The 18235-nt window shown below is 43.2% G+C and overlaps 1 protein-coding gene across 4 annotated transcripts in view; it reads left to right on the top strand.

The window, feature by feature from the left end:
- foxp4 (forkhead box P4) overlaps window positions 1–18235 on the top strand; it is a 441139-nt gene that overhangs the window by 382987 nt on the left and 39917 nt on the right. For all 4 annotated transcript variants that reach the window (XM_059653290.1, XM_059653292.1, XM_059653291.1 and 1 more), the window contains 3 exons: window positions 4308–4509; window positions 8238–8314; window positions 10996–11097. In XM_059653290.1, coding sequence (XP_059509273.1) covers window positions 4308–4509; window positions 8238–8314; window positions 10996–11097 — 381 coding nt within the window. The remainder of the gene's footprint in view (window positions 1–4307; window positions 4510–8237; window positions 8315–10995; window positions 11098–18235) is intronic.

The following is an 18235-nucleotide window of genomic DNA, read 5'->3' on the forward strand; positions in this document are numbered from 1 at the left end:
TGATTTATTGTGAAAATAGGATTTGTTCAACAAAGATACAAAACTGATTAACCACTTTGAAATTGAACAATATACATATTTACTCTTCTAAATAACAGACCCATAGGCATCAATTTGAAATAAAGAAGGGTTTTCTCTAGAGAGGTTCAATTAAAAAACATTCTTTAAACGCTAATTTCTTGAAGAGTTAAAGGAGAACGTACCAGATGTTCAAAATACCTTTCAGTTGCTATTTGGCACACTTGCTTTGGTGTCACTAAACACAGGCAGATGTCACTGGAATCTTTACAGATACAATTCACGTAAGAATTCTGAAGCTTTTCAAGTCTGACAATGGACTCCAAAAAGATCTGCTCAGAAACGCAGAGGGTGAACTGGGTATTACTGAGATGTAGAGGAATTTCTTCAGTGGTAAATCTGTCGAACTCATTACTGCAGAAGACTGCAGAAGCCAAGATATTGTGTGACTTTAAGACAGAGATGGATAGGTTATTGATTAATAAGAGTTACAGGGAGAAGTTACGAGAATGAGGTTGTGAAATATACCAGCCATGATTGAATGGCAGAGTCGATAGATTGAATTGTCTCAATCTGCTCCCATATTTTCTGGTCTGTGGTTTTATAGTGTAGCCAACAACCAACAGACTGTAGCCCAACTAAACTCCTAACAATATTCAACTAAAACAAAACTCCTGGCAGCCATCACTTGGCTTGTGTGTTGCCTGAACATGCCACGACAGTTAACTTCGGCCACGCGACGTGAAACTTCAAAAGAATTTCTCAATGTCCTTTCATTGATCTCTTAACAAAAAGGCCAAGATATGCCCTCAGCTTTCTCGAATGAACCACTCTGTAGTCAGAGAAACAATACAAAGCAATGAGTTATCGTCATAAGACTATTTAGTTGCATCAATAGGTAGATGTTAGTGAATTCTCCTCCAGCAGCTGCTGGGAGTCAGTATAAACTGTTGTGTAGACAGTAAGGACTGCAGATGCTTGAAGCTAAAGTCAAAAAATGTGGAACTGGAAAAGCTCAGCAGGTCAGACAGCATCTGAGGAGCAGGGAGGTCCTTGCTCCTGCTCTCTGTCCTGCAGTGCTTTTCCAGCCCTACATTTTTTGACATAAACTGCTGTGATCTCTATCCTTTCCTTCTGGGCTAGAAAGGGATGCTCTCAAGATTCACATCTGTTAATAGGATCTTCAGTGGATCCACTCTTTTTGTTCCAATTGGTGGAGATCTTCTGGATTCTCTAATTCAGGCTGCAAAAGGGTGAAAATGATAGGCTGTGAAACCAAGGACAAGATTCAAACAGGGCTATTGAGAAAAATAAGGAGGAGACAAACCGTTAAAAAGACAAGTTTAAAGGCTTTGTGCCTTCACACACGGAGCATCTGCAACAAAGTGGATGAACTGATCACGCGGATAGATATAAACGGGTACGGTATACTTGGGATTACGGCAACATGGCTACAGGGTGACTGGGATGGGAACCGAATGTCCCAGGGTGTTCAGCATTTAGGAACAACAGGCAAAAAGGAAAGGGTGGTGGAGTGGCATTGTTGGTTAAAGAGTAAATTAGCACAATAGTGATAAAGGATATTAGCTCTGACAATATGGAGACTGTATGGGTACAGTTAAGAAATACCAAGCGGCAAAAATCATTTATGCATGTTATACATAGGCACCCAAACTGCAATGGTGATGTTGGGAATGTCATTAAACAGGAAATTAGAGATGTATGTGATAATAGAATATCGGTGATCGTGGCTGATTTTAATCTGCACATAGACTGGCAAATCAAATGAACCACAATGCCATAGAGAAGAAATCCTTGGGGTGTATATGGGATGGTTTCTTGACCAATATGTGGAAGAACCCACTAGAGAGCAGGCCATCTGAGATTGGGTGCTGTGTAATGAGAAGGGCATCATTGCCAATCTAGCTGTGCAAGATCCCTTGTGGATGAGCGACCATAACAATGTAGAACTTTTTTCTTAGATCAAGGTGGAGAGTGAGGTAGTTAATTCAGAGACTAGAGCGCTGAATCTTAATAAAGGAATCAATGAAGGTATGAGGTGTGAGTTGGCCTTGATAGATTGGGGAAGAGATTTTTAAAGGGCTAACAGTGGATAGGCAATGGCAAACGTTCAAGGAATGCATGAAGGAACTGCAACAACTGTTTATTCATGCATGACACAAAAGCAAAATGGGCCAAAGGGTCAATCCATGGTTTACAAAGGGAATTAGAGATAGTATCCGATCAAAGGAAGAAACGTACCAGTTGGATAAGAAAAATAATAAATCTGAGGATTGGAAGCAGTTTAGAATTCAGCAAAGGAGGACTACGGGACTGATTAACAAGCGGAAAATACAGGACAAAAGTAAGGCCGCAGGGAATATATAGACTGACCCTAAGAGTTTCTGTAGATATGTGCAGAGAAAGAGATTGGTGAAGACAAATGTAGGTCTCCTGCAGACTCAAACAGGAAAATGTATAATGGAGACAAAGAAATGGCTGAAGAACTGAATACAGGTTTGGTTCTATCTTCACAAAAGAGAACACAAATCAGAATTGTTGGAGGATGCAAGGTTTAGTGAGAGGGCATAACTGAAGGAGATCAGTGTTAGTGGAGAAATGGTGCTGGGAAAATTGCTGGGATTGAACACCAATAAATCCCCAGGGTCTGATAAACTACATCCCAGAGTACTTAAGGAAGTGGCTCTAGAAATGTTGGATGCATTGGTGGCCATCTTCCAGGATTCTATAGATGCTGGAACAGTCCCTGCAGATTGGAGGGTAGCTAATGTCACTCTAATATTCACCAAAGGGAGGTAGAGAGAAAACAGGGAATTTTAGACCGGCGACCCGAACATCGGTAATGGGGAAAATGATTGAATCCATTATCAAGGATTTTATGGCAGAGCATTTAGAAATCAGTGGCAGGATCAGACAGAGGCAGCATGGATTTATGAAAGGGAAATTATACTTGACAAATATGTTGGAATTCTATGAAGATGTAACGAGTAGAGTTGACAAGGGGGAGCCAGTCGATATAGTATATTTGGACTTTGAGAATGTGTTTGACAAAGTACCACAGAAGAGATTTATGTGGAAGACTGAAGCACATGGGATTGTATTGAGATGGATAAGAAACTGGTTGGCTGAGAGGAAACAAAGGGTAGGAATTAATGGGACCTTTTCAAATTGGCATTCACCAACTAGTGCCACTGGGACCTAGTGCTGGGACCCCAGCTATTCACAATATATATTAATGATTTGGATGAGGAAATAAAATGTAACATCTCAAAGTTTGCAGATGATACTAAATTGGGTGGGTGAATGAACTGTGACGAGGATACAGAGATCCTTCAGCATGATCTTGACAGGTTGGGTGAGTGACAGATGCAGTTTAATTTGGATAAATGTGAGGTTATTCACTTTGGAAGCAAAAACATGAAGGCAGATTACTACCAGAATGGCTGTAAACTGGGAGAGGGGGAGTGTGCAGTGGGATCTGGGTGTCCTTGTGTACCAGCTGCTGAAAGTAAGCATGCAGGTGCAGCAGGTGGTAAATGGTATGTTAGCCTTTATTGTGAGACATTTCATGTACAGGAGCAGAGTTGTATTGTTGCTGTTATACAGGGACTTGGTGAGACCACACCTAGGATACTGTGTGCAGTTTTGGTCTCCTTTTCTGAGGAAGGATGATCTTGCTCTTGAAGGAGTGCAGCGAAGGTTTACCAGGCTGATTCCAGTGATGGTGGGTCTGATGAATGAAGAGCGATTGACGAGGTTGGGATTGTTTTTTCTCGAGTTCAGTCAAATGAAGGGGGGATCTCGTAGAACATTATAAAATTCTGACAGGGTGGATTCAGGGAGGATGTTCCCAATGGTGGGTGTGTCCAGAACCAGGGTTTCATAGTATGAGGACTCAGGATAAACCATTAAGGACAGAGATGAGGAGACATTTCTTCACCCGAAGAGTGGTGAGCCTGTGGAATTCATTACCATAGGAAGTAGTTGATTCCAAAACAGTGAATGTATTCGAGAGGTGACTAGATATGGCACTTGGGGCGAATGGGATCAAAGGTTATGGGGAGAAAGCAGGGTTAGGCTATTGAGTTGGACGATCAGCCATGGTTGTGAAGAATGGTGGAGCAGACTAGAAGGGCTGAATGGCCTCCTGTTCCTGTCTTCTTTGTTTCAATGTAAAGACGTCTATGTTTTGTATTTTCTGTTTCGCCCTTCTGACCCCCTGTTATCCTATGGAACACCCATCCTGCTGACCCCTTGTTTGCTTTTAGCTGAACCTGGTGTCGAATGTCACACTTTCCAAGAGCTCTTCAGACAATTTCCCCGAAAGTTTACCTCACACGCCAACGTCAGCCGCTACCCCAATCACCCCCGGGAGACAGGCCCCCTCGGTCATTAGCTCAGCGAGTTTACACAATATGGGAGCAATCCGGAGGAGGCATTCGGATAAATACTGCATGCCGTTATCTTCAGGTAAGGTGCTTTTAATTTCCTCTGATGAGTTTTAAAATGCAAAATGTGGCAGGCTTTCTGCAAACATTTGTCTTCCTGGATTTCAAGTGTGACCAAACTTCATGCGTCTTCTCCAGCATTTGTAAGTGTGTGTGAGTGTGTGTGTGTGTGTGTGCGTATGTCTGTGTGTGCATGTGTGTGCGTATGTGTCTGTGTCTGTTTCTGCATTTGCGTATGCATCTGTGTGAGTGTGTGTCTGTGTCTGCGTGCGTGTCTGCGTTTGAGTGTGTGTCTGTGTGTGTTTCTACATGTGAGTGTGTGCCTGTGTGTGCCTGCATCTGAGTGTGTCCCTGTATGTATGTATGTCTGTGTGTGAGTGTGTGTGTGTGAGCATATGTATGTCAGTGTGTCGTGTAGTTAATCCCTGCCCAATGAGCAATTCTTATTGAGAAGCCAAACTGAGCTCAGTGGCTCCATCTACTGCTCACCCTCGTGGGGGGAGAACCAATTGGATGGAAGCCATGTTTCAGCAGAAGAGATTGAGAAATAGTACAAAATAATGACCATCATATTGAAAGGCAGCACTTTGCTAAAACTGTGGCTGACAAACATTTAGTTGTTTACTTAAAAAATATGTTTCATTGCTGCAGAGCGTGGTTGGACTAACATCATAACATCAGGGTACAGTAGCATAGCAATATTACTGAGTGAATTCTCACAGGCCTGAATCAGTGACTCACAGGCATGTGTTTAAATTGTTTCAGGGAAATGGTTGAGCTTATGTTCAATCACTTCAATAAATCAGTAATAAAAGGTGGGTATTGGTAATGATGGATGTGAAGTGATTGGATTGTGGTTAAAACTCCACCTGGCTCAGTAATGCCCTTTAGGGTGTAAAAACTGCTACCCTTACTGGGCCGGCCTACATGTGACTCCAGACTGACAACGATGGAATTGACTCTGAACCTTCTTCCAAAATGGCCCAGTATAGCTTTTAGTTGTATTTGAGAAGCATCACCACTTCCACAGGGGGCAATTAGGGATAGCCTTGCTAGCTATGACTTGTCCTCATCCCATGGACAAATTTGTTTTAACAAACAGAAGTGAAACAGGACTATCTTCCATTATCCCCAGCCCCCATTCTCTTGCCTTTGCACTGAGGGGACCAGTGTCAGTATTCTGAAAGGAAGGAATCATGTTGCTCCAAAATTAGCTCCGTTATGCATGTAACAGATAATTGTTGCAAAGACGACATTTATCACGAGGACAATTTTCCCTGCTGCCAAAAACTAGACCCATGCAAAAACACAATGTGTTAAGGGGAGGTATGGAACACTTCTGACAAGTAATAGCTGTTTAATTACATTTGTTCCATGATTCAAGCAAAAGCTTAAAAACTACAAACTTGCCTCTAATGTTTAGGTGAGTGTTATTTGACGGAGTAATTCATCACGTCACTCCCTGGTCCTCTGACAGAGTATGTAACTGCACATTCTTTATTTCCAGGTAATTGTCCAATTCCCTCTTGAATGCTTCAATTGAACCAGCCTCCACCACATTCTCCAGCAGCACATTCCAGGTCCAAATCACTCTTTATCCTTGTGTTGCCATTAGCCCTTCAACCAATCACCTTAAATCCTCTTGATCTTGTTCCTTCTACTAATGAGAATGCTCTCTCCCCCTAACCCTTCATAATTTTGAGCACCTCGATCAAATTTCCTCTCAACCTTCTCTCCTTCCAGGAGAGCAGCCTCAGTTTCTTCAGTTGGCCTCAAATCTGAACTTCCTCATCTCTGGGACCATTCACTTAAAGCTTTCTCATTAAGCTGTTTTATACCTTCATATCTTTCCCAATGTCTGGCACTGGAACTGGCCTTCATACTCCACTCAAAACTTGTTGTATACAAGTTTAACTCCTTGTTTTTTCACTTCATGCCCATGTTACTGAAAGCTCGAATATTGTATGCTTTACCAACAGCAATCACCCTCTGTCCTACATGTGTACACCCGTCTCCCTTTGCTCCTGCACCACCTTCAGAATTGTATCCTTTATCTTAGGTTGTCGCTCCATGTTCTTGCCATAAAAAAAATCACTTCACATTTCTCTGCATTAAATTTTAACTGCCACTGTCCACCTACCCCACCGACCTGTCTCCTTTTCATGTTCTACACTGTCCTTCTCACAGCTCATAACTATGCTTCAAAGATCTGTGTTTTTAGAAAATATTGAAGTCGTGCCCTGTATCCTAAGCACTGGGTCAATAACAGAAGTCAGGAAGAGTAGAAATTCGAACACGACACCCTCACCCTTACCTCCACCCAGGGAGCTCCACACTCCAACCTTCTTCCACCACCACATGCATTGACCATAAGTCCCTGTTTCCTATCACTGAGCTAATCCATGCTATTACTGTCCCTTTTATTCTGTGAGCTGTAACTTCTCTCATAAGACTGTTGTGCGGAACTATGTCAAATGCCTTCTAGAAATTAATTTAAACCATTTCAACAATGCTACTCTCACCAACCCTTTCTCTTTCGACTTCAGAAATAATCCAAATTCTTTAACAAACCCAAGCTGGATTCGGCTAATTGCTGTACATTTACCTAAATGACTATTAATTTTATTCTGAATTATTGTGTTTCGACATTTCCCCACCTGCTGAGGCTAAGCTGACTAGCTTGCCATTGCTGGACCTTTTTGAATAAGAGCGTGACATTTGAAAGTCTCCAGTCCTTTGTAACGTTCCCTGGATCGAAGGAAAACTAGAAGTTATTGCCTGTACCTCTGAAATTTCCAATCTCCCTTCACTCAGAATCTCTGGATGCTTCCCACGTGACCCTGATACCTTACCTACATTTCAAGTACAGATGGCATCCCCAGTACCAGCTCTTTATAAGTTTCAAACCTTTTCACTGCGACCCACGCAGCATCTACTTCCTTGGTAAAGACAGGCCGAAGATATTTATTTAACACCTAAGCCAGGGCCCTTGCCTCTATGCTTAAGTAGCTTTAATGGAACTTAATTGCCATACTCCTTTATTTATTACTATTTTACCATTTCAATGCCTATTGATTGCTTTGGGATTCCTTGCTGGCTTAGCCATTGCTCCCTTCTCATGCTCTCTTTTTGCATCTCTTCCTTTTAAAATCCCTGTTGTATCTTCTATATTAAGCCTAGCTCTCAGTTATGTTATCCATCTTACGTCGAGCCTAAGTGCATTTTTCCATCTTCATGTTTATCAATCTTTACTTCGGTCGCTCAAAAAGCTCTAGATTTGTTTGCCCTTCCTTTCTGATTTGGGAAAATATGTCTTGACTGTGTCAGAACAATCTCTTCTTTGAGGGCAGTACCTTGCTCAGTTTGTGTTTTGTCTTTGATTCCAATTTATTGGGTGCACGTTGATTATTACCCCATTGACATGGGCTTTCCCCCAGTTAAATATTCTTATTTTGAATTGTTCCTTATACTTTTCTAATAGATGTAATGATTATAGATTATAATAGATATAATACAATAGACATAATGAGCACTGCTACCTAAATATTCTTCTACTGAAGCTTGGTCCACTTGACCCACCTCATTCACAAGAACCAAATCTAACACAGCCTCGTTTCTCACATACTGCTGTGGAAAACCAGCTTCGGCTCACTCCCAGAACACTTGTCCCTTTCTGCCTCTACACACTGGCTATACCAGCCTCGAGCCACTCTGCATTAACACATTTGGGTGTTTTCTATTCTTTTGCAGAACTTGCTCAGAACCATGAATTTTATAAGAATGCAGATGTTCGACCTCCTTTCACGTATGCATCCCTCATCCGGCAGGTGAGTCAACGAAGTCAGGTTTTAATTTGAGGGATGGTTTGAAGTCTTGGTTACACTCAGCTCCTAAAGGCCTATCCTACTGGAGCCTGTAAATCTCACAGGGTGAGAACCATTATTTAGTAATCATCAATGAGCAAATATCCTTAAAGGTGTAAATTGTACAAAAACCCTGCAAACAGGCAGCAGGAGTACATCTGCTCCACCTGTTGATGGATCCGAACTGGTCTGATTACCCCACAATCCAACCTGCTCCTAGTGGCCTTCCACCTCCATAAACTGCTCAGCAAGAAACTATCTACTTGGCTTCCACCAGCTTTTCAGGAAGACAGTTCCAAAGATGTGTAACCTTGCCATGTGAAAAAAAATCTCCTCAATTCTGTCTTAAATGGGCCATCTTTGATTTTTAAACAGTGACCATTGTTCTAGATTCTCGCGCAAGAGGAAAGGCATTCTCCCATCCACCTGGTCAAGACCCCTCTGGATCTTCTATCTTTCAACCAAATCACTTCTTACTCTGCTCAGTTCCAGTGTATCAAGCCCAGCGTATTCTTTGTCATGAGACAACTCTCCCATTCCAGAGATTAGTCTGGTACCCTTCTCTGAACATTCCATTATGAATTCCAAGGCATTCATAACCTTCCTTAAATAAGATCAGTCTTGCACACAGTATTCCAATGTCATTTAGTTAAATGTCTAAAGAGGCAACAAATTAATTTTGTGTTTACCTTTTTTAAAAAAGGTGAGAATTAACTATATGTACAATACCACAGAATTTGCAGTGAGCATTAAAACAGGTATTGCAATTACAAAGTAAATTTAAAGAGACATGGGTTCCCGAAGTAGCCATTGGCTAGATTTGATGGGCACTGGCCAGGGTGGGGGTTGCAGCTAATGGAAGCGATCTCAGGTACCAAAGCTTTTTTAGGGACAGTTCAGGAAGTTAGTTCTTCTGAATCTTTGAGTGAACAATTAGACCGCATGTTCTGGCAGAAAACTTGTTCTGTTTGACAGTGTTATATGAATAAGAAGAAAGATTCAAAGAACTTCTTATCCAAAAATGAGCAAATTTCAACGGCAATTAGATATCCTTGGACATCTTTCAAAGACATAAAGTAGAGATAGTTGCAGGGAAATGGAACTGGAGTAGGAAGCTCTAGATGCAGATTAGGTTGGGGGAGGCAATGGCCTAGTGGTGCTATCACTGGACTATTAATCTAGAGACTCAGACAATCTTCTGGGGATCTGGATTTGAACCCTGCCACAGCAGATGGTGGAATTTGAATTCAATATTTTAAAATATTGAATTCAGAGTTTAATGCTGACTACAAATCCATTGCTGATTGTTGGGGAAAAACCCATCTGGTTTACTAATGCCCTTTTACGGAAGGAAACTGCCATCCTTACCTGGCCTGGCCTACATGTGACTCCAAACCCACAGCAATGTGGTTGACTCTGGGCAATTAGGGATGGGTAATAAATGCTGCCTTGTGAATTAATAAAGGAAAAAAAGAAGAGTTTGCATTAGCATGAGTTAAAAGTGCCAAATAGTCAATTTCTGTTCTTTGATTTTTTTGATGGGACATCCATTCAATGCGTCTCCCCTCACAGCGGGTGAGAGCACTGGAAATGAAGCTTCACTATTCCTGCAGTCATCACAAAAGTTAAAGACTTTTAAAAAAGATTATTAGGACTAGTAGCTATTACAAGGAAATAGATTCTAGCTATGGATAAATAGTTATGAGCTGTTGGCATATAACATGACAAATTAAACCTGTAATCCTGTTATAGACACCCGTTTACAAACACAGACATGGGGAAAGTTAGCATACTCATCACAGATAGAAGAAACGCTTGGAAAACAGTTCAGAGGTTGTTGTTCACAGGATTTGTGGAGACAGTTCTTGTGATGATCAGAAAGCTACTTTTCAGTCTTCCTTTTCCAGATGCCTTCATTAGTTTACAAGAGGCAGAGAGTCGCTGATTCAATGATAAAAGGTCTCTGACTTATTGATTAAAAGTCACTGCCTACAGTGAATGGTGAACAAAAGATAAACTGGTTTTCTTCAGGTTTAAAGTGAGTTTTACTGCAGAGAACAGCCAGCTCCAGAGCTTATGGAGATCAGAGCGTTTCTCTCTATTTTATTCAGCTACCTGAGAGCTAGTCAGATTGGCAGGCAGCAGGTCTCTGTCATTGGTAACTGGTCATTAATCCACAGACCAACCCACTACTTGTTGCCAAACAAAGCCCTCTTTATACATAGCCCTTTGGCTCCAGTTTGTCTGCAACCACTGCTGTAGCCCACAGTCACACAAACAATGTTCACAATAACTATTAAATTACTGGCTTTCAAACCATACAGCAATCCTTGTAACCTCTGGTGTGTGAAACAGTTCTTCTCTCATTTCAATCCGCAATTGAGAAAAACACAATAAGCTGGACACAGTGTCTTTGCACATTCCTTGCCACCATTTCACTGCAATCCCATCTCTCCAGAAGCATTTGAATTTTACTGTTTGTCACAATATATTTGAAATTCGGTCACCTTTTGCAATTTTATGTGTGTGTATGTATGTGTGTGTGAAACTGGCCTTTCCTAATCTGTCTCGAGTCACCCTGCCTGCCCTATTGTCACCATCCTGTCCTGATCCACTGGGTCACATCAGTCTTTTCTTTCCTACAGGCAATTTTGGAAGCACCCGACAGACAGTTAACACTCAATGAAATTTATAACTGGTTCACAAGAATGTTTGCATACTTCCGCAGAAACACAGCTACATGGAAGGTGAGCGTTATATAAAATACTATTCTCTCTGTATATGTTTTAACCATAAATAGCATCATAGGAAGTGTATCAGACAGCTAATAAAAGGAACTTGAATTTATTTGGTAATTTTCACAACCTGTGGACATCCCAAAGCATTGCTGATGTGCCGCCATGGTTCTACCATGACAAAAATAGTAGCCAGTTCATGTGTCAGAAGCCAGTACATCCAGCAAGGAGATATCAACCAGAAAATCTGTTTTAGTGTGCTGGTTGAAAGCTAGTCATTGATCGTAACATTGGAAAAATTCACTGGCTGCTTCTTGATATGGTGCCATGGGCTCTTTTAGATCCATTGGAGAGATCTCATCCATAAGAATAAAGCGTTCCTTCCATCATTGCAACTGGGAACAACCCAAGCTCCTGCCAACCAGCCATCACCTGCTGAGAAGTGACATGGAGATTTTTTTCTATCAATATAAAAACAGAGAGTCAGAGTGAGAAAGATTAACCTGCAGAAGGATGTACGTAGATGGAATGTTGCAGTCACTCTCACACACGTTAATCTGATGCAATTCATCATCCATGTGTAACATCTAATACGCGATTGCAATGTATGGAGCTGGAGGAACGCAGCAGGCCAGGCAGCATCAGAGGAGCAGGGAAGCTGATGTTTCGGTTCGGGACCCTTCTTCAGAAATGGAGAGGGGGAAGGGAGCTCAGAAATAAATAGAGAGGAGGATAGGGCTGGGAAAGGTAGGTGGCACAGTGATAGGTGAGTGCAGGTAGGGAGTGGTGAGGAATGGCCAGTGAGGTGGGAGGGGCCGATAGGTGGGAGAGAAGATGGACAGGTTGTGTCAGGTCAAGGAGGTGGGGATGAGAGGGACGGTTGGACATGGGATGAGGCCAGAGCTTGGAGATTTTGAAACTGGTGAATTCCATGTTTAAGACATTGGGCTGTAGACTTCCCAGGTGGAATATGAGGTGCTGCTCCTCCAGTGTCCGGCTGGCGTCATTGTGACACTGGAGGAGGACCAGGATGGACATGTTGTCCAGGAAGTGGGAGGGGGAGTTGAAATGGCTCACAATCGGAAGGTGTTGCCGTTTGTCTTGAACAGCGCGTAGATACTCTACAAAGCCACAAAGCGATCTCTGAGCTCCATTTGGTCTCACTGATGTAGAAGCGGCCAGATCGGGAGCATCAACAAGTTTACGGATCGGCAGGTGAACCACTGACTGATGTGGAACGTTTGTTTGATGCCTTGGATAGAGGTGTGGGGGAGGTTTAGGGGCAGGTATAGCACCTCCTGCAGTTGCCAGGGGTGGTGGAGCTAGTGGGGAGTGTGGAGCAGACAAGGGAGTCATGGAGAGAGTGGTCCCTATGAAAGGCAGATAGAGGTGGGGAGAGAAACATCTCTTTGGTTGTGGGGTCAGATTGTAGGTGGCAGAAGTGGTGGAGAATGACACTTTGGATGCGGAGGTTGGTGAGGTGATATGTGTGGTGATCAATGACCAATGCAATTCTTTTGGCTTTTATTGAGATAAAGTATAGTTTGTCAGCACCCAGTAATTTTTGCTTTCCAAAGGAAAGATTTGAGAAACATATCAGCCATGATTAAATGGTGGAGCAGACTGGGTAGGCTGAATGGCCTCATTCTGTTCCTCAAGGTCATGGTCTTATTGTCACATGAACATGGAGTCACTGCCTGGACGAGGCTGAGCCTTATGTCTAAATAATTATCACAACATAGCTCTGGAGACTTCTGAAAGATGAGAAATGGAAATCTTTCTACACTGGAAATCTAAACTAATGAACATTTATTTACTATTTACATTGCTTTTATAGACATAACTCAGCAGTTTTTATAGACATAGTTCAGGACCCTTCTTGCCCCAGGGTCCTAGTTCCATGTGATCTGACATCACTGATGAGGAACTCGAGCTATTAGCAAAGCAGCTATTAATCCCTTAAACAACATTTCTCCTTGAGCTTTCATTCTACCCCTCACCTATTCCCCCCACCCCTTACAACACACCCCAGTCTCTTTCACCAAAAGTGTCAGCTTCCAACAATGTTCCCAGCATGTTTTGAGGGAGTGAGGCATGAAAGTGTTCCGTTACTTTCCCTTTGGATCCTTGCTAAACTGTTTGCAAATTGTTTCCACAATGTATGAATGTCACACCGGCTTCTGTGCAATACTAGCTCAAATGTTTTTTTCATGGGCGTAACTCCAAGCTCCGGGTACAGCATCAGCTTCCAAAACTGGAGTGCCTGTGTTTGGCACCTTGACCACCATGCATTGAACCTTGGAGTGGCTACACACTCAGAGGAAGCACTGGTTCTGGGCATGTTTGACAGATGAGAACTGGAAATGTGAGGAATGCAAACAAATGAACCTTTACTAACGATTGACAGTGTTTTTTGAGGTCTTGTTCAATTTCGTTCAAACCTCCTTTACTCAGGTCCCAGTTCCATTGGTCTAACATCGTCTGACAGCAGTGAAAATGCATTCTGGCTACTGCAGTAACAGCTATTAAACCGTTATATTGTGATGATGGGCAGTAAATTGGAGGGTAACATTTTCAAAAGTGTAATTGTGCTTTAATTTAAACACAAGAGACATAATATAATGCATGATCTGTAAATTCAGTAATTAAACCACAGTTGGGGGCAGGGGTGCATACACCATATTTCTAGCTGTGTATGGTCTGAACAATTACTGTATAATGTGATCCAATGACTAACAGGGACGCATTAATTTATGATTATCCCTATGGATTAAATGTCCTTGGGAGATTTGGTTGTTTCAATCAGAACTAGGTGGGTGTCAGTCACTCTACCACATTAACAAGTGTTTTAATGTGATTATTAGCAAGCCATCGAGAGGCCTATTTATCTTGGTTGTGCACTGGGATTTTTTTTGTCTGTCTTTAACACAGGAGGCTGTGGCATTTGAAACAAGCTGAGCAATTTCAGATAGAGAATGCAAGAGGTTTATCATTGAAACAGCTAAATAGAGTGTCACTGGGACATCATTTAAAATTCACACTTTAGAGCCACAGTCAAACTGACCCAGTTCCACAGAAATTTCACTGAGATGTGGAGAGGAAATATACCTTCTAGAAGGCACTGCAAAAGCGAGGGGAGAGAGAATTGGTGCTCACTAATGATATCTGAAAGCAGTTACTGTTTGAGTAAAATCCCTAAAGCATTCCAAGATTATATGTTATAGTTTTAAGGTAAGGGACGGGAGATTCAGAGGGAATTTGTGGAGAAGACATTTTCACCCAGCAGCTGGTGGGAATCCAGAATGCACTGCCTGGGAAGGCAGTGGAGACTTTTATTTAGCACATCTCCTGCTACTAAACAACTAAAAATGCTGCAACCAATAAAGTACTGGTCGGCACAACATCGAGGGCCGAAGGGCCTGTACTGTGCTGTAATGTTCTATGTACTTTTTGAAGGGTAATCACTGCTGCCATGTGGGACATCTTTCAGTCAGGTCAACTGCTGTTTCTCACACCAATTATCTCCTTCAGAGTGAACATTTGTTACAGGATTGATATTTATCCTATCTGCATTCCAGGCAATTTGCAAATAACAGTTGTGGTCTCAGTGGATAGAACTGCAGTGGAAAGGAATCAGACTCTCAGTGCTAAATCTGCCACTGACTCTCACTAGGATACAGTTCCTGAAGGTGCTGTCTCTCACTGGGATACAGTTCCTGAAGGTGCTGACTCTCACTGGGATACAGTTCCTGAAGGTGCTGTCTCTCACTGGGATACAGTTCCTGAAGGTGCTGACTCTCACTGGGATACAGTTCCTGAAGGTGCTGACTCTCACTGGGATACAGTTCCAGAAGGTGCTGACTCTCACTGGGATACAGTTTCTGATGGTGCTGACTCTCATTGGGATACAGTTCCTGAAGGTGCTGTCTCTCACTGGGATACAGTTCCTGATGGTGCTGACTCTCACTGGGATACAGTTCCTGAAGGTGCTGACTCTCACTGGGATACAGCTCCAGAAGGTGCTGACTCTCACTGGGATACAGTTTCTGATGGTGCTGACTCTCACTGGGATGCAGTTCCTGAAGGTGCTGTCTCTCACTGGGATACAGTTCCTGATGGTGCTGACTCTCACTGGGATACAGTTCCAGAAGGTGCTGACTCTCACTGGGATACAGTTTCTGATGGTGCTGACTCTCATTGGGATACAGTTCCTGAAGGTGCTGTCTCTCACTGGGATACAGTTCCTGATGGTGCTGACTCTCACTGGGATACAGTTCCAGAAGGTGCTGACTCTCACTGGGATACAGTTTCTGATGGTGCTGACTCTCATTGGGATACAGTTCCTGAAGGTGCTGTCTCTCACTGGGATACAGTTCCTGATGGTGCTGACTCTCACTGGGATACAGTTCCTGAAGGTGCTGACTCTCACTGGGATACAGCTCCAGAAGGTGCTGACTCTCACTGGGATACAGTTTCTGATGGTGCTGACTCTCACTGGGATGCAGTTCCTGAAGGTGCTGTCTCTCACTGGGATACAGTTCCTGATGGTGCTGACTCTCACTGGGATACAGTTCCAGAAGGTGCTGACTCTCACTGGGATACAGTTTCTGATGGTGCTGACTCTCATTGGGATACAGTTCCTGAAGGTGCTGTCTCTCACTGGGATACAGTTCCTGATGGTGCTGACTCTCACTGGGATACAGTTCCTGAAGGTGCTGACTCTCACTGGGATACAGCTCCAGAAGGTGCTGACTCTTATTGGGATACAGTTCCTGAAGGTGCTGTCTCTCACTGGGATACAGTTCCTGATGGTGCTGACTCTCACTGGGATACAGTTCCTGAAGGTGCTGACTCTCACTGGGATACAGCTCCAGAAGGTGCTGACTCTCACTGGGATACAGTTTCTGATGGTGCTGACTCTCACTGGGATGCAGTTCCTGAAGGTGCTGTCTCTCACTGGGATACAGTTCCTGATGGTGCTGACTCTCACTGGGATACAGTTCCTGAAGGTGCTGACTCTCACTGGGATACAGTTCCTGATGGTGCTGTCTCTCACTGGGATACAGTTCCTGAAGATGCTGACTCTCACTGGGATACAGTTCCTGAAGGTGCTGACTCTCACTGGGATACAGCTCCTGAAGGTTCTGACTCTCTCTGGGATATGGTTTCTGCAGACGCTGACACTCACTGTAAGTGTGTGCTGAGGTCTATTGTTAATATTTCACCTTTCAGCCTAGCAATATTGTATCCTCTAATACTACTTTGACTTCATCATTCTAACAGCACAGACCAGGGAGATCAGTGAGCGTCATGATGATGCTTTTATCATTGCAGCCAGTAGGAGGTCCATTGATTTGATTTATTAGAAGTGCAAATGCTGGAAATCTGAAATAAAAAACTGAAATTTCTGGAGAAACTCAGCACGTCTGGCGGTATCAGAGAACGAGAGAAACAGAGTCGATGTTACAAATCCAGTGACCCTTCTTCAGAATAGATACTAGCTTGTATCAGGTGGAAAATGTGTTGAAGTCAGAAGCGGAGGGGAGAAGTTGGATTGGACGTTGCGTTAGGTGGTAACGGAGCCCAGAGAAGGAACAGCAGTTAAGCAGACAGAGAGATGGATATTCTTAAGCCAGGGAGAAAGAAAGGCTGTTAATGGGGACCATCAGTGAGTGAAAATGGGTTGGCTGTGTTGAAAGCAGCCCATATGATAACAGGGCCTGGGATGTGGGGGTGCATAAACAATTAGGAAGTAGATACTTGGACCCTTATGTTATAGCACCCTGAAGATTGCAGGGCCCCCAAACAGAAAACGAGGTGCGGTTCTTCCAGCTTGCACCAAACTTCGCTGAAGCACTGCAGCCAGGGAACAGGGTGGTGTGATGAAATAGCAGGTAACTGGAAGCTCAGGGCCATTTTTGCAAACAGAACATAGATGTTCTACAAAGTGTTTGATCAGTTTATGTTTCATCTCCCGAGTGTAGAGGAGACCACATGTTGAGAAATCTATGCAATAGGCTAGATTGAGTGAAGTGCAGATAAAGGTCTGTCTGGGACCTTAGATTCTGGGGAGGGAGGAAGTAAATGGGCAGGTGTTACACCTTTGGCATTTGCAGGGGGAGTTGCTGTAGGGGTGTGGGGGAATGTTGGAGTGAAGGAGGTGTGGACCAGTGTGTCCCAGAGGGCGGTCAAGGGAGGAGAGGGGAATGTCTGTCTGGTGGTGGCATCTTGCTGGAGGTGGTGGAAATAGCAGCTAATGATCCTCTGGATGCAGAAGCTCGTGGTTTGAAAGTGAGAATCAGACGGACTCTGTCATTGGTGGGAGGGCAGAAGTGTGGGAAATGGGTCAGATATGGCTGTCAGCCCTGTCAATCACAGCGAGAAAAAACCCTACATTGAGGCAAAAAGTGGACATTTCTGAGGGCCCCCGGGTAAGGTGTATTGTCAGGACCGCAGCAACAGAGGAACTGAGAGAATGGGAGGATGTGTAGTCCGGGTATCTACGGGAGTCAGTGGGTTTGTAATGGGTACTGATGGCCAGTCTATCCCCAGAAATGGAAACAGAAATGTCAAGGAAGGGAAGGGAGGAGTCAGAGATAGACCAGGTGAAAGTGAGGGCAGGGTGCAAATTGGAAGTGAAAACGATAAACTTTCTGAATTCCAGACGAGAGAGGGAAGTAGCACCGATGATGTGATCGCTATGCCAGAGAAAGTTGTGGGGAGGGGCCCGAGCAGTTGGCTTTGATTAATTGTTTAGTGAAGGTCCCTTTTCACTTGTGTCCACTTAACCGTTTCCATTGATTCACCTTCCATTGTGATTTGTAGTAAACTGTTATCAATTTGCAATCTGTTCTGTCAGGGAAAGTGGGGAATGACAAACACTGGAGAATAATTTGGTGGGAGCGCTTGCCGGCAGAGAAGTGAGGTATTGACTGTGGAAGGAACTGGAGGGGAGAATAATGAAAGGTTTTGAGAAAAATTTGAATTGAAATGATCAAAGCATCAACTCAGTTTTATGAAAAGGTAAGGTTTCCAGCTTGTCAGGAAAGGGAAACTGGTTTCATTCTTTTCCAAGCAATTTTCTCAAAGCATTAATTTTAATTTTTTTTGTTGCCAATGTTTTATTTGTGTTGTCTTTGATGTTTGACCT

This window comes from Stegostoma tigrinum, chromosome 21 (assembly GCF_030684315.1).
Source record: "Stegostoma tigrinum isolate sSteTig4 chromosome 21, sSteTig4.hap1, whole genome shotgun sequence".
Taxonomy (NCBI): Eukaryota; Metazoa; Chordata; class Chondrichthyes; order Orectolobiformes; family Stegostomatidae; genus Stegostoma; species Stegostoma tigrinum.